The sequence below is a fragment of the Rattus norvegicus genome, chromosome 11, assembly GCF_036323735.1.
Source record: "Rattus norvegicus strain BN/NHsdMcwi chromosome 11, GRCr8, whole genome shotgun sequence".
Taxonomy (NCBI): domain Eukaryota; kingdom Metazoa; phylum Chordata; class Mammalia; order Rodentia; family Muridae; genus Rattus; species Rattus norvegicus.
Window position 1 is genome coordinate 53,969,529 of NC_086029.1, and position 18,020 is coordinate 53,987,548.

An 18,020-nucleotide genomic window follows, 5' to 3' on the forward strand; every position below is an offset into this window, starting at 1 on the left:
GTTTCCTCTTGGGCCAGGGATGTGGGCAGGGGTGAGCAGTGTTGGTGGTCTCTTCCGCTCTGCAGCCTCAGGAGTGCCCACCTGACCAGGCGGTTGGGTCTCTCTCTCACGGGGTCTGGGAGCAGAGAGCTGCTGCGGGCCGGGCGTATTTTGAAATTTCTTATAGCTTCCTTGTCATATATAGAAGATATTTTCTGGCAACAGACATTCTGGTCCCTGACTCTTAGAATCTTTCTTCTCCTCTTCTGTGATAATCATACTTTACTCAGCATAACATTTTTCCATAGGTGCTACTAGCATAAAGAGACAGCATTTTCCTTTTGATAGTAGTATGGTATATATTGCAAGGCTCCCAACCCTCTATCTATTAAGTACCTATAATGATTTCCCCCATCCTAATTTATGATGTTCTTAGTATACTGGAACCACTAAACCTAAGAACCACTGTTGTAATGAAAGACTCAAGAATCTAACAAGCCAGAAATACAAGTATTCATGTTATAAATATTTAACGTTTACTCTTCTACTGTAACTAAAACCGAAACTTAAATTGACAATTCTCATGCTATAGTTGTAGACATTATGACTTCCAATACAAACTAAATTATTGATATGTTTCACAATTAAAAAAATGGAAGTCGAGTGTGAACAACGGAAGCGATTGACTGAACCTACTAAAATTGTTCTATATCAACTCACCTGTGTTAGTTACTTCTATTGTGGCTGTGAAATACTTGAGGAAAACAACTAAAAGAGGGATAATTTATTTGTGCTCAAAATTTTCATCCTGGCTCCATGTGCTCAGACAGAATGTCATGTTACTGGGGCATATGGTAGAAGTCGATGTTTATCTCTTAGTGCATAGAAAACAGAAAGAGAAAGGCAACAAAGGTCTAAGGCTAAGATAATCCCAAAGACCTGTTCCAAGTGATTTAATTCCTCCAGCTAAGTACCATCTGCCAAGGTTTCTAGAAAGTTCCCTAATAACCCCACCTACTAGGGAAGAAACCAGTGAAAACAAATACCTGTGGAGGGACATCTCATAGTCAACCCTTAACTAGTCTGAAAATTTGATTCCCTATGATTAAAGAAAAAATGGTAGAGTACAATTATCACATAATGCCTGATATCTCTGAATGTGTATCCATGCACAGAATTTTTATGGGGTTCTATTAGCTTTTATAAAAGTGACATTTCTTTAAGAAACAGACACTACAATGAATCACTTTTTTAACCACAGGGGGAAAAAAAACATAACAAAACCACCGTGAAAAGTGCAGTAAGTTTAGGGGAAGGAAAGCTGCTATTAGGTATGACATCTGTCACAACAGCACTCAGTAATCAATGTAATCGGAGCAATAAAGTAGTATTTGTATTTAGCTCTTTCCAAGGAGTTAAAATAATGAGCTTCTTTTCTAAATTGGTAGTTTTTATGGGGTTCTCAAAAAATAGTAAATACAAGTCAACATCTCGAAATGTGCACCATATTTCAATTACTCAGAGTCACCGCTCTGAATAGGTTCGTTTTAAGTCGCTTTCATGGTCATTTCATTTATAGCCTTTTATTCATTGTTCTATGTGACTAAGTTATTCTCTTTCCTAATATCTAATATACTTGAACCGATATTTCTATTACTTGGTTTTAATAAATCACTGTCAGCGAAACTTTTACTTGTTAATATATGCATAAAACATAGGCCACTTTAGTTATCATAGTACATCATAGTACATAATAGAAACTGTATTTCTTGCCATTATTTTTTCCATCATAGCGATATCATTTCTTTTGTGACTTTAAGTAAGAATGCTATGCGCATATATAAGATTCCATCCCCCTGGCATTCAGTGAAATGCCACCATTAGTAACTAGTGTTTTCCAGAAAACACTATGCAGACAGCACTGCCATGTATGAAATGCCTTCTATGGAAGAACTTACACATAGGAACTATTCGTGATCAGTGATGAATGTCCCATGCAGTCACGAGAAGAAATGCATGTCTTTCACTATTCTTTGAAGTTTTGACTGAACACTCTCTGGTCTCCTCCTGAGTATGTGTGACACATGCCTTTCTTTTTTTTTTTTCCCCCGGAGCTGGGGACCGAACCCAGGGCCTTGCGCGTGCTAGGCAAGCGCTCTACCACTGAGCTAAATCCCCAGCCCCCGACACATGTCTTTCTTAATGCTGAAAGTACTCAGCTCTGCTATGAATTCAGACTCAAGGACAGAGACGCTTCCAGCTTTAACCTATTTTTGGTAAAGATTTTGTGCTGAAAACAATATTACTCCGGACTACTTGTCTTACTCATGTGACCAAATGCCTGAGAGGAAAGAAAGAAGAGTTGATTTTGGCTTTTAGTTTGAGGAGATACAGTCCCCCCTGGTTGAAGAACGGACATGGCTGTAATGGAATAAGGGAGTTAATCAGAGTACTTCTGCAAAGTAGACAGGAACTGAGGCCAAACTTCAGAGTCTCGGGCTCTCCCACTGTGATCTGCTTCTTCAAGGAAAACTCCATCTTTAAAGTATTTTCACAATCTCTAAAATACCACTAACTAGCTGGAGACCTAGTAGTGTTCAAGGAAACAAGTCTAGGAAAGATATTTTATACTCAAACCACAAGTCAGAGTAAAGCCTCTTTACAAATATGGGACTTGCTAAACCAGAACATGGGAAGATTCCCCCTCTCAGACACGATATATACAAGTCATTGCCCTAGTATGCTTTCTAGAGACATAATGAGATAGAAGTCCTCGGTGAATTGTGCTTCTTGTGGCCAACTAGAATTTCATTTTAGTTTGCCCATTCGGATTACCAGAATTATCCGCTCACTAATATTTGGTGAACATCAAACTTTCCTCAGGGTGATTATATTAACTTCATGTCCTTGAGATACCAATTTTTAATTTTTTTTTAGAATCAGATTTTCCAACTGACACACAAAGAATATCAATCTCTCAAATAGGGATATTTTTCATTGTTTATTTTCACTCCACAGTGGAGTTTGTCCCTGGTCAACTCTGTAACACCACGTCCCATCTCTAGACTTCAGTTTGTTAGTTTGAGGAACATTGGTCTTTGATGAAAGCGCTTATCTACATTAATATCCTTTTGCTCAGAGACTCATTATGTAATTTGATTAATATTTTTCCAAACACTTTACTGTTGCTTTACTTCATAAAAAGATAAAGGAAAATGGTTCTACCTTTACAAACTCTCATCATGTCCTTAACAGAATTAAGATAGTGGTGTATGCTTACTATTTAATAGATAGTTTAAATATGCATAAATATAAAATGCTATGCTCATTTTAGCCATTGGTATTGATGCTTCCAGAGCAAGGCATTGTTCCATTTGGCAAAACACAGTTTTCAGATGTTATCGGGACAATTTTCTTCATTTTTATCATTCATGTGGCTGTGGATAAAGCAGATGATATCAGTGGCTGACATTCATGTCTGTCTCATCATTTCATAGCCTGTTCTTGGAACTAATATAGATTTAGAAACTTTGAGCTAAGTGTAGTGGTGCATAATTTAATACCAGTACTGGAGAGACAGAATCAGGTGAGTATCTATGAATTTGAGGCAGACCCGATCAACTGGACAAAGATAGTTCCAGGCCAGTCAAGGTTACATAGTAAAACCCTGTCTCAAAAGAGAGGAGAGAAAGAGGGAGGGAAATAGAGAGTGGGAGAGCAGAGAAAGATGGAGAGAGGGGAGAAGGGGAAGGAGAGAGAGGGGAAGAGAGTGGGGGGGAGGAAGGGAGGAAGGAAAGGGAAGGGAGATTTTATTATAGCTCTCAACAGGGTGATATAACCAGCAAGAAGAGCTTTCTCAAGAGTAATAGAATGATCTTACAAATCTCTGGGGGAAAACTATAGTCCAATACTTTAATTTCATAACTTTCTTACAAAGTTTATTGTCATTATTGATTTGCGGTTTAATTGGATGTAAATGATCATTAACTTTTCCATGAATAAGACTTTGATTAACATCATTTTTTTTATCTTTTCCAAGGATCCTTCCCAGCGATTGGGGTGGAAGCCTTCTGCCCCAGCTTCCTAAGGGCTGGGTTTTTAAATGGCATCCAAGCACCACATCCAGTGACTGCAGGAGGCTCTCTGCCCCCCAGGATCCCTGCAGGTAGGTACCCCAAGTACATCTCTCTACCACCACATGAACCAACAGAACTCTTCTCACAGTTGATGGAAGAATAATACAAAAATGAATACTTCCAAAAGAGTTTAGAAGAAATGTAAATGACTCCAGGCAATGCAGCCTGCATATCTGTAATATCTAATGCTATGGAAATAACATCGAAGGGGGAAAGGGATTTGTACCCCATGTGCCCCCTCAGCATAGGGTTTACATAAACAATAACCAGAGAGCCGCCTTATCACTTGGAGTGGACCCCAAAAGAGAGTTGAAAACTAAGTAGGCTGACAGAAAGCATAATTTTTTGGGGGGGAGGGGAGCAAGTCTATAGAGATTCTAACTAAAGTTCCATTTCACTAAAGGAAAATGATTTGAAGAAAAGCCAGCAACCAAAAGATTGGGAGACATTTTTAAGATAGAAAATTAATATTCTGTCCTCTCTTTAAATAGTAATCCAACTAAAATTATGAAATGAGAAAACGTATCTAACATTCTGAACTGCAGTTTCAGAATTTAGTAAAGTTTTTCATGGGTAATTCATGGCACCATTTGTGACAAGTCCTTGCTTCCTGTCGTTTAGTGAAGTGTGGAGCTGCTCTCCTGCAACGTACCCAAATGATGCAGACCTACTTTGCACTTATGTGAATGCTGACTCTTTATGTTTTTAATCAAAATTTTTGTCTATTTATCATAAGTAATGGTATGGTATAAATTATGGTAATATGGCGGCAATGTATCCAAGAGAGTTGGCCCACTCAACAGGGTAATGGACTACTTGGCAAGACTGGAAATTCTAACTTTCCAAAAGTCCCAAGAGGTGCATTGGTTTGCTTTATGTAACATCATGCCACCTCTTAAAATTATTCTAATATTTCCCTCTTATTTCTTAGCCTGAATATGTAAAAATGAACTAACAGTAAACATACTTTCATGTCCTTTAGTGTAGTCCTTCAAGGCTGTGGCTAGAGAATTTGTGATTGACAGTACTATCAATAAAAGTAGAAACAAAAATTATGTAAGTTAAGATTAAGAATTTTAGTTTTGATGATGTTCTGCCCTGTTTATTTCCTGAGAAATGATTGGTGAGAAGGGCGTGGAGACTTTTTACTGTTGTTGCCAAAGAGAAGGGGGAAATCTACATTAACTAAGCTCTTAGAACCAATTACTCATGGTGTAGACAAATCACAGCCCTCACCTCAAACAGAAATAGTTTAATATGGTAACAAAGATGGGTGACCATGGCCCAGGACCACCTACTTAAAATGCCCGAATTCCATGTTCCATCAAAACAGTTGCTTAGTGAAATTTTTATAAAGATTTATTTCTTTTTATTTTATGTATTTGAGTCTTTTCTCTGCATATACGTCAATGCACCATGAGTGCCTGCTGCCCACAGAGACCAAAGAGAGTGTCAGGTCTTCTAGAACTGGAGCTACAGAGGGTTGTGAGTACTGTGTGGGTCCTGAGAATTGAACCCAGGTCCTCTGTGAGATCAGCAAGGTCTTTGAATGTATAAGCTATCTTCCAGCCCTTTATGACCTTTTATCGTAACAAAACAAAGGAAGCTATAAATAAAGACACTTTTTAAAGGCATCAAAGCATAGACAGGCTGTTACACCAAAGTGGGGGGACTGCTACAAACCTCACATGCTATCTGACAGTGTTCTTAACTTTTAAGTTGGTAGAAGGTCTGTTTTACATCCCAGAAGGATTTATCAAAGTGCAAGGATATTAGGTCATACACAATATGAACAATTAAGAATTACTGGGTAAGATAACTCAAGATATTTGGTTTAGACTTGCAACATTCCAACTTCCCTAGTGTTGCAATGAGTCGACCAGCTGTGTAAAACATTCAGTATATGTGTGGTTTCTTTCTGGAAAATTAATTTACACTATAATGTTTTAAATATAGCTCCAGTTTATATAATTAATATCTCACTGGTTAGAATTGAGTAGATACACCCAGATTTGTTCTTTAGTAGTTTAATCCTTTATATTAGTCCAGAAGACCTGACACTCTCTTTGGTCCCTGTGGGCAGCAGGCACTTGTGGTACACTGAATTTAGATATATCTGGTAGAGATGATATTATGAAATTTAACAGTGATTTGAATTATTTATTAATACTAGCCAAAAATTGAAATAGCCCTTGTCATTTAGCCACTGGGAATGACAGAAGGAAGATGATATTTCTAAGACAGAAACACAAAAACTCCCTTCTAGAGGAGGATCTGAGAGAGCGCCCCAACACTCTATTGTTCTAGGCTGTAAGCCAAATTTGCCTCCAGCTTTCATAGGAGAAAAGGCTCCGTTCAGTTTTCATGACTTACATACAAATCAGGTGAAACAAAATTACGGCATAAAACATTTATGGCTCTCCACGTGTTCCTGTTCCTTCCATCTAAAATTAACTCAGCTCGCTCTTCCTGACTTAAAACCCTCTCACAAGCGATCCCTGTACATTTTCTCCCCTAACAGCAAGGACTGCCACATTTCCAAAGGTAATTTGTATTTCCTCTCATTCAACTCTAGCTAATTTCCCAAGGATTTCCTTCATAATCATGTCTTGAAAGACATAATGCGATCATCACATGAAGTCCTTATTGTTTCCTACATGTAATACAGTGAAGTATTCCTTTGTTTGTATTGCTGCAGGGATGCTGCTCCTCTAGGGCTAGGATATTAAACCAAGGACAGGAAGCATGTTCCCTCCCCATTGCTAGCAGGACGCGCTTCTTAGAACCAGCTGAAGGGCGATGCCTGCTGGGCGTCTGCTAATTGATTATATGCTACAGAACTTGGCAGTCCCTCAAGATATTTCCCATGTCATTGATGTATTAGCAAAGCTGTTCTAGTGCAGATGTTAATTTGGTTCCTGTTAATCAAATTTAAATGAGATATGCAACTATGTTTTGTATAGAAGTACCGATCCTTTGTTTCACATCCCATCCTGATATTAAGAAGCATAATTTCTACAGCATCTACTTCTAACCCGTAACCTCCATCTGAGAACAACCACCGGATCATGAGAGAGAGAACAGACAAGCTGGTCAGTGTTTGTGTAAAAACAGTCAGTCATTTGTTTATTTCTTACTTCTAGAAAGGTCACTTTAAAGGATCGTTTCTTTGAGGCTAGGGTGAAGAAAAACACTAGGGTGTGTTAGCTAATGATAAACTACATGGAGGAGCAAGTAGGACCTTTAAATAGGTAAGTTCTGACTGAAATGGAAAATCTCCCTAATGTTTCCTCAGTGGTTAATCTTAGAAGCCGATGTTACTCCAGAGGAGCCTCTCAGTTTGCTTGTCTGTATCATGACTGTGACTCATCCTCTCATCTGCCTTTGAGAGTCTTCATCGGGTGATGTGTAGGTTCAGAAGAAAGGTCCAATTCGGTTAGACTCTTTCTTTGTTTACGTGGAACTGAATAACAATATAAATCTGAGCACTCGATCATTCAAACACCAGATATGTAGTTTTGAGGTATATAATTAATACTGTTTAATATGACTTGCTTATTTTCTCAGAAAGAGATTTTAATCTCTCTTAAATTCAAAATTCCAAACCGGTCTACATCTGCATTCCTGCCCCTTGGCTAGCTACAATAGGAAATGGGTTCACACCCCAGCTTTGTGTAAGTCATTAACATTCCATCTGTACCGTTTTCACAGCAAAGACCTCACAGTCTGGAGTAAATATTAGAATGACTCCATAGGGTTGGGGATTTAGCTCAGTAGTAGACTGCTTGCAGAGCAAACGCAAGGCCCTAGGTTTCGTCCTCAGCCCTGGAAAGAAAAAAGGCTCCACAACCTACTTAACAAATGTGAAGATTCTCCTTTCTCTACTTAATGTAAAAAACTATCTGATACAGAGTTAGGGAAAATATTGTATGCACTGTTAACCATTCTAAAAGAGCTTTTTTAGAAATATGCACTTTAGGTATTCAAATCAGACCAGAAGTCAGATACACGTGTAGCCACAGGAAGTCTTGTGCCTGGTGGCAATGATGCTCTTAGCTCTGGGCACATACAGAGGTTGCAGAAGAAAGGTAACATGAACGGTTATGACTAGGTGACAGGTTTAAATGGAGTAAAGAATATGTTAAGGATATTTAACATGAACTTAGTGCACCTCGAGATATCAACAGTGGGAGAGTATACATTAAATTTTAAATGTGATCAAACAGCGGTTCAGAAAAAATCAAATTAAACCATTTGGTTTCTTCCTATTTTCAGGCATGCTAAGAGGCTGTAGGAAGGGACGGTGCAGGCAGGGACTTTGGCCTGAAACATTTAAAACCCTGTCACAGCAAACCAATTTCTACTGGAAATAATTCTCCCAATGGTGGTGATTATTAAATTAATTTTCCAAGGAATATACAGAACTTGCCTTATTTTAATAACATATCATGTACTTTGTATAAATATGCCTTGTACAATATACTTTATAAGTAGGAGCTCTCCAGGATGAAAATCTCCTGTTACTCATCTGCTGATATTTTGCAGTAGCAAGTATTGCCAATTACCCAGGATGAATTACAGAAGCGAGTGTCCATGTTCCCGCTTAAGTCAAGAGCTGGAGGGAACTGTAAAAGATGAAAAGGGCGAGAACAAGTTCCAAATAAACCACTCAAGTGTCATACAGTTAAAAAAAAAATCCCTTCCTTTGTAGTACTAACTTCCGGTTTCTCCCTTCCAAGTTAGTAGTGTGACTTCAACCCCACCCTGCCCCCGCCACTTCAGCCTCTACTTGTGTTATTCTTTTTAAAGATCTCTCTTTCTCTAATGGTTTGGCAGTTTCAGGCTTCAGAAGAATGGCATCTAAAAAGAGAAACTAAGTTGCAGACTCAGGCAGGTCTAGGCAGGCACCCATGATTACTGGTAAGGAAGCTTTGAAAGACAGGGTCACAGATGGAATGACAATATACCCAAGCATCGAAGCAAAAGGAAGATAACAACTGTGGCTGCAGTGCTAATCCATTAACAGGAAATGCCCCTTTATATGTTTGCAACGTTGGTAGTGCTAGGTTCGAGGAGGTTTTGTTGAAGCGCCCACTTAGGATGTATTTTACAATCAATACAAAGGCCAGATCAAAATCTAGGCTGTATTTTCGTCGGCTTGCTTACTGTTCAAAGTCAGTGGGCTTAAGAAAGACGGCGCATGCTCTGATTGTTGGAATTAACTAAGGAAGTCCCCCCAAAGTAGGGAAACCATCAAAAATCAAGTTTCAAAATATTATGTGTAATTTTCAAAAGTAAGAATAGGAACATACACTAAGCTGAAGATGTCATTTAAAACCTACAAACATTAGGCTTGAGAGACATTAATGGAGTTTATGAACTGAAGGAATCCTATGGATGCGTCATCCAATAGAGTGGGACTGCTGTCCGTAATGTGTTGGCGGAAAGTGAGACTGGACTTCTGTCACAGAACACCCGAAAATATGGCGATTCTTCAGCCTCATCTCCATACCCAACGCTGAAAAATAAAGAAATATTAAAGGCTATACAATAGAATCTCTTCCCCCAAAAGATGGGCTCCTATTCATGTGAGCTAACACTTACAGATTTCAGGGGTGTGTTGGGGTCTCCGGGCAGTGGAAAGCTCAAAAAGGGAGCTCTTGGTCCTGCAGAACTAGATGACTGCTCTCAGCGTCCAGCCCAGTGTCAGAGCTGAGCACGGCCGCCATTGTATAGATTGATGGTCCATTGAAACGGGGAAAGGGGGCTGCACAGTGCGTTTTGATAGCAAACTCTTGAACACGCATTGAGATTTTTCTTGTCTGCCAGAAAGACATGAAAAATCTTAAAAGAGCCTTTAAATAATCTCTCATCCATTTATGTGTGTCTATTCACAATCTTTAAAAAGCTTTACCCTTTGACCTTAGCTAAGCCTTCTTATTAACATAAAAGCTTCTTTTTATCCGACTATCATTAGAATAAGTTTGAATCTTAAAAATATAAATCTTATGCAGCTATTTAAATTCTCACTAAAGGAAAAAAAAATACCTGGCACCTAGAGTGCTTGTTTATCATTATAGATTATGCCATTTATTTTTGGTTCTGTTTAAAAACGTGGTCAATTCTTGTCAAAGACATCACTTTCTTCTTACAAAGGAAAATTCTAAGCAGCCTTATGCCATTTGCTGATTTAGCGGAGTCTCCATGTGAATCAGCATTTAATCTCGTCATTGATTAGGGTTGTTTAGTAAGTATGTTCTCTCCCTAATTAGAAACACCAAAGGAACCTGCCTGCTCCAGTACCTTTTTATTTTCCCCTTAAGATTGCTGTTCTCTCAGGGTGGGATGCATGCCCTGTTGGGCAGCTGGGCCACTTACGAACATGAGTAAGAGGGATACGAGCCCTGGAACGAGCATGTCTGCATTTGGCGCTTATTCTTCTGCTTTCTAGGGCAAAGCACAGTGGAAGCCGCACTCTGACCCAGGGGTAGGCTCTCCACAGTTCTGTTCACAGATGGCTTGCAGTGAGTGCCCGTGGCTAAGCTGAACTTTGAGAAGGAAAACTTAAACATCTCCTAAAAGTTGCAGCAAAGATTTGGATATAAATAGGAACTCTCTGCAGGTAGGGGGAGAGTAGCCCGTGATCTAATTATGTGTGATGCATTTAGCAATTGTTTTCTCATTATAATTAAAAGCTCATCAGAAATAACCCGTGTGGATGGTATTGCAGACAGGGGTCTGATCTGTAGGGCACTGGCCACAGTGGCTCAGGGCACTTGTTGAAATCGTTTGGGTTCTTATGCCCAAGGGAATTGGACAAGAAGCATGTAGCTAGAAATAGAAATGAAGACGGATCTTTTTACAAAGGGAAGACATTATCGAGGGTAAGCGTGAGTTAGCAAGCTGAGTGAAGAGAGCATGCGCCAAAAACTCTATGCAGGATCTACATGACGCTTTCCGGATCATCCACAGAGCACCCTAAACACAGTGAAAGTAAACCATTAAAACTTAAGCCGTGGAACCAAACAGAGAGCTCTCAAAAGGAAAAGAATAAGAATAGCCAAGAACATTTTTAATGTTCAAAATCCTTAACCATCAAGGAACTGCAAACTTAATCTACCTGGAGACTTTAGTTAGATTTTATGACTAAGAATATAAAACAAATAAAAGCAAATGACAGCTGTTGGGGACACAGGAGCAAGGAACACTTATTAACTATTGGTGAGCATACAAACTGGTACAGCCACTGTGGAAATCAATGTAACTGTTTTTCAAAAAGCCAGCAACTATCTTATGATACAGCAATAGCACCCAGGGGACTGTATCAGAGGGCTGTATATCCTACTGCAGAGACACTTCACCATCCTTGTTCATCTCTGCTTAATGTCCAGTAGATAATCAGGAGAAGCAAATAACCTATGTATCTACCAACTCGTGAATAGATCAGGAAATATTGTTCATATACACAATGGAATAGTATTGAGCTGTAAAGAAAAGTGATATTACAAGACTCATAGGTAAATGGATGAAGTTGGAAATAATCATTCTGTGTGAAGTAACCCAAATCCAGAAAGACAAATTCTGCGTGTTTTCTTTCATGTGTGGATGTTAGCTTTGAATCTTTAGATATATATGCTTAGATCAAAGCATAGAAGGTAAAAAAAAACTCATAAAAACTCATGGTGTGTGGAAATTTCAAGGACAGAGAGACTGCAGGTGGTATGAAGTGGGGGTGGAAAGGTTGAATTGGGTAACAGCGGGAAGACAAGGTTAGAGCATGGGGGTGAAGAAGGATAATTAACACTGCGTGTTAATTCCGTGTAAATGTTCTCTGGTCTCTATTCTACCACACTAGGACATATTCAATATATACGACAGAGATTTGATTTATTTTAAACTTCCTAGAGATTTTTTTTCCTGGAAGAAAGATATAGAAAGCTGGACAACTATATAACATATCACATATGTAACCAAAAGACAGTTTGGAAGTCAGAAGTACAACATGCTATCACCACTGAGAAATGGAGAACTTGCTGCCAGCCTTTTAGGAGCTCTTAAAAGATTCAGAATGTAACAACACCTCCAATGCTGTCCCCAGAGGAGCTGAAAAGAATATTTTTACATTACCACTCTTGAAAGTTTTCATGTATGTCCCCTTGCGAGTGAATCACAAGTGCAAAATTTCATTTGCTTAAGCCCCCTATGAGAATATGAGGAAAATTACTTTTAAAAAATCAATGTACAACGGAGTCTTGAAACGATTATCATAAACTGATGCTTGGGGTATGGGTGAAAAACATCTCAAGCTTTTCTAGTTGTTTCCCTTATCACTTACTTGCTGGTCATCTATAACTTGTCTACAAAAGTCCTTGGTAGCCACAGAAGCACACGGTCTGTCATTTCTTTTCCAAATGTTTCTGTTGGAAGACATAAAGGTTTAGGGTGACATTTTATACTTTCCAAACGACTAATGAAGACTCTAGTGTTGTTTCAAGGTTCATCAAGATGGGCAAGCATTTATTAAGGCCTGGCTTTGCTGCTTAGGCTCTTAGTACATCAATCGACCCATTTGTTAAACCAGTATAACAATCACATTCATTATAGAAATACTATAAAGATGAAGTGAGTTAAAGAAAATTGTTGTCCTTAGGAAAATGGCCGACACATTAATAAACACACAAAAGTTATTTATTATATTTATTATGATAAAATTAGGATGTCCATGTAGTATGTATTTATAAATTAGTTACAAAATTGTTTTTACTTAAATAAGGCCTAGGGATATGGTTCAGCAAGTAAAATATATTACTTGCAAGTCTGGGGAAGTTTGGATCCCTAAAATCCATGTTAAAAGCCAGGGTTGGATAGGGCTGGAGCGACAGCTCAGAGGTTAGGAGAACTTGGTGTTCTTGTCTGGAATTCAGTTCCCAGCACATTGAGTGGCTCACAATTGATCTTAACTATGGGTCCACAGAGTTTGATGCCTTCCTCTGGCTTCTGAAGGCACCAACATGAATACACACACACACACACACACACACACACACACACAGAGAGAGAGAGAGAGAGAGAGACAGAGACAGAGACAGAGAGAGACAGAGACAGAGACAGAGAGACAGGGACAGAGAGCTAGGGAGACGGAGAGATGGAGAGTCACAGACACACATACATACTTTTAAAAATTTATAATAGCCAAAAGTTGGAAAGAACCCAGATGTCCTTCAACAGAGGAATACAGAAAATGTAGTATATTTACACAATGGAGTACTATTCAGCTATTAAAAGCAATGGCATCATGAAGTTATTAGGCAAATGGTTGGAACTAGAAAATATTATCCTGAGTGAGGTAACCCAGTCACAAAAGAACACACCTGGTATGTACTCAATGATAAGTGAATACTAGCCCAAAAGCTTGGAATACCCAAGATACAATTCACAGACCATATGAAGTTCAAGAAGAAGGAAGACCAAAGTGTGGATTCTTCAGTCCTTCTTAGAAGAGAGAGCAAACTACTCACAGGAGGAAATACAGGAATAAAGAGTGGAGTAGAGACTGAAGGAAAGATTGTCCAAAGACTGCCCCACCTGGGCATCTATCCTGTTTGCAGCCACCAAACCCAGTCACTATTGTTGATGCCAAGAAGTGGTTGCTGACAGGAGCCTGATATGGATGTCTCCTGAGAGGCTCTGCCAGAGTCTTACTGATACAGATGAGGATGCTTGTACCTAACCATCAGACTGAGCACGGGGACTCCCAATGGAGGAGTTAAAGAAAGAACTGAAAGAGCTGAAGGGGTTTGCAACCCCCAAAAAGAACAATAATATCAACCAGCCAGATTTCCCCAGAGCTCCCAAGGACTAAACCACCAACCAAAGAGTACACATGGAGGGACCCATGGCTCCAGTCGCATATGTAGCAGAGGATGGCATTGTCTGGCATCAATGGGAGGAGAAGCCCTTGGTCCTGTGAAGGCTTGTTTCCCCAGTGTAGGGGAACGCGAGCGTGGTGAGGTAAAGTGGGTGGGTGGGAGGGAAAGCATCCACATAGAAGAATGGGAAGGGGATGAGAGGGGGGAACCAGGAAGGAGGATAATATTTGAAATGTAAATACATGAAATATTCAATAAAAAATTAAATAATAATTCTTAAATAAACTGTTCAAAGATAAAAGGCCTATGCTGTTAAAATTTTGTAACATGGTCTGTGCATTCCACTTCTCGTAGAGAAAGGCAACACATCATTAGGCATCTTTAGCAGCTATCTCTATTGTCTATGTGACATTTCTAGATAAGAACTTTTGTGCCTCTATGGTAATTTCTACAGGAAGAAGAAGATCACTGAATAATGCTGTAGCTTGTTGATACAGGTGACATGTTTCTGCTCACTGCAACTGCAGAAAATGCAGTTTGGCTGGGGATTTTGTTGTTCTTGTTGTTTGTCTTTTTGGCCAATTGTCTCCTAGATTCACATTATTCATTTCCACTTAATTAAGTCCAGACTAAGAACTGTTATTGTTTTCCTAAATATGTATCTTTCTGTCCAATAACTACTCAGTTGTTTCACTGGATGCCACACTCCATTTTTTAGCATTTCTCCAAGAGCACTGGAGATCACCTTTAAAGTTTAAAAAAAGAAACGACCAGAAACATGGAACAAAATTCATTGGGTTATCCATAGTCAAGAGTTTAGACCTGTCAACAGAGTATGAAAGACACACCCAGCTAATGAAAGAAGAATAAAACTCTTTCTGGTAGAAGCTGTGTTTCGGAAACTAATACGGTCTGATATTCAAGTAAATAAGTAGCCACCTTATGAGAAACAATTTAGTTTATTAAAGCGGGTGCAGGCCTGGTGGTTTCAGCTATACAGAATTTTAGTGAACTTTTGGGACAATCAGAAGAGCTTCTAAACATACTGTCCCGCATCATTTTCAGTAGCAAGCCTAGTCAATTGTGAAAAACATTCATAGTTTAAGACCCTCTAGCAGGCAGTCTGGGAGGTAACATATAGTGGAGATGTGTGCACTCGTTCCTTCATGTTGTTACTGGATGATTCCATATTTAGTATTGTATACTTGGATCATATTTCCTCACTTCTGTAACCAAATTCCTGACCGGAAGCAACTTGGTGGGGGTGGTGTGGTCTTCTCACTGACTATTCAGAGGATAAGTTCCTTACAAAGGCTAAGGGGTGGCAGTCTGTGAGTGGCTGCCTGCATCTCGGCAAGTCAGGAGAGAAAAAAGCAAAATGCTTGTGTACCTTTTCCCTTTTGTTCTTCTTGGTTCATTCTAGCCCCTCACCTCTAAGCATGATGCTGCCCACATTTAAGGCAGGTCTTTCTGAAAACACCCTCAGAGACACACCTGAAGCTATGCTTCTTAGTCCAACTAAGATGATAATCAAAAATGACTTTAACAATTCCTCCCCTTTTCAAGTTGACACCCCAGTAAACTACAACATCCCAGTGTTTGTTTCTGTGTATCTCCTAATCCAAAATCTATTTAGTCAATCTCAAAGATGCTCTTTAAATGCCAGGAAGGATGTGAGAAACAGGGAATCTTTTTACTATTCTTGGGATTAAATTGGTCTAGACACTATGGAAATAAGTATAGATGTTCCTCAAAACCTAAAAATAGAAGTAGTATCAGCCTGAGGTTTACCACTTAAGGGTTTACACCCAGAGAACTCAAAGGCAATTTACTACAGAGGTAGCTGCACATCTCTCTTTATTGCAGAAGCTTAGTCATGAAATCAGCCGACATGTTTTATCAACAGATAAATGAAGAAAACGTAATTTATATACACAAAAGGGTTCTCTTCAGATATAACAGAGAATGAAATTATGTTAGACACGAGAAAATGAATGCAAATGTGGATCATCACAGTAAGCAAAGTCAGACACAGACAAGCAGCACACACTTTGTCTCATTTGTGAGCCTTGGAAATTCTTTCCTTTCTTAGAACATCCATGTTGATTGATGATCTATTTATGAGAGCAAGGAAATTTTCAGAAAATGGATGAACTTAGAACATACACTATTAGGTGTCACCACACTATCAGAAAAATGGATATATATACATTGTACATAAAAAATTGTGAGAAACTGCTGAATGCAGGTAAAAGAATACATGAGACATCGGAGAGGGTGGTAGGATTCTGATAAAGAGAGAGAGAGAGAGAGAGAGAGAGAGAGAGTGTGTCTGTGTGAGTGTGTGTGTGTGTGTGTGCGTGTGTGTGTACCTGTGATCTCTGTCTCTGTGTGTATGTGAGTGAATGAGTGAGTCTGTATATCTGAGTGTGTGTCTCTGTGTGGATGAGAGTATATGTATTTCTGTGTGAGTATGTGTATCTGTGTATGTGTGTGTATCTCTATGTGTCTGTCTGAGTATGTATGTTGCATGCCTGTAACATCTGTGTGTGTCTGTATATGAGTGAATGAGTCTGTGTGTGTATCTTCGTATGTGCGTGTCTGTGTGTGAGTGAATGAGTGTCTGCCTATAATATCTGTGTGTGTCTGTGTGCATGTGTATGTATGTATCTCTATTTGTGTGCGTGAGAGTATATGTATCTCTGTGTGTGAGTATGTGTATCTGTGTATGTGTGTATATCTCTGTGAGTGAAAAGAAAGAAGAAGGGAGACTAGAAGAAATGAACAGTCTAGTGGGAGAAGAGGAAATGAGGAGGGAGAGGAATAAAAGAGAATAGGTGGGATTAATATAGTCAAAGTACATGATAAACTTGACAGAAATTGCCTATATGAAAGTAGACCCTATACAATGAATATATACTAATGAAAAAACTAGAAAAAAAGACAGATCACATGTTTCCAATATGGAATATTGTTCAGTTCTAAAGAAAAAGTTCGATAACAATATTTCCTGGAAAATGGACACTTATAATCTGTAATGTTGAGAAAAGTCACCCAATGTCAGAAAGAAAAAAAAATCACATGTTCTTCCTTGCCTGTGAGTTATACAAGGATATAAATAAACAAAGGCACATGTGATTATAGCATAAGATAAAAAGGGAAACGAGGACAAAACAGTCACCGAGTGCACAAATACAGGGCACTTTGTGTAAATACTGTGGATGTTTTCTCACAGTTTAGAGCATTTTAAATGCTACCTAAATCCTTAAATGGGATGTGTCCACATAAAGAGCTGTTCAATACTAGGAAGTCTGAATTTTAAAATAGATTTTTAGTAAATATTTCTATAGGCTGTAGTTCTTTATAAGTACTGCTAAATTTAGCATATTTTAATTTTTTAAAAAAGACTTACAGATACTCCAATACAAAGAGTCTGAAGACTATTAGAAGCATGCCATTCAGGCTCTGCTTCCCCACTGTAACCAACGGATCCTGAGAGGGGAAGGGAGGCAGGACTGACAGGAGTGGAAGAGACCTCAGGCTCTGTGGCAGCAAGAGCAGACTCTCAAGAGGCAGCTTCTGTGAGATGGCTCAGCTTAATGGGAGACACAGTTTAATGGGAGGCTATTTGAACATTTGGTTTGTGTGTAGGGGCTTTCGGGGTGAGTGTACATTATTGGCCAAGGACTGATTCCAGGGGCTACTGGATATGACCTTATAAGGCATGAGGAAGCTTAACCTGGCTACTGGTGACTTGACCTGCAGTGGGACAATCCTGGGGGCACAGAGCTCCACACACCCAGGACATACAGGCCAGGGGCAGGGGGGAACAATCCCACTCCTGTCATCTCAGGACGAGATTTCCAGGACATTCCTCAATCCTCCATGCTTACACTGCTCCTCCCCCCATGGCTCCCTGGCCCCACAGAAGCACATTTAAAATATAATGTTTTAAAACTCTGGGAATACTGATGTATTGTCCCAAAAACTCAGAGAGTCACTTACTAGATATTTTCAAACGCTGAGAAATGTCTTT

General features: G+C 39.2%; 1 protein-coding gene across 3 annotated transcripts in view; it reads left to right on the forward strand.

Annotated features, from left to right (window-relative positions):
* Epha6 (Eph receptor A6) overlaps positions 1–18,020 on the forward strand; it is a 951,337-nt gene that overhangs the window by 742,745 nt on the left and 190,572 nt on the right. For all 3 annotated transcript variants that reach the window (NM_001419529.1, XM_039088720.2, XM_039088721.2), the window contains one exon: positions 4,019–4,144. In NM_001419529.1, the coding sequence (NP_001406458.1) occupies positions 4,019–4,144 (126 nt within the window). The remainder of the gene's footprint in view (positions 1–4,018; positions 4,145–18,020) is intronic.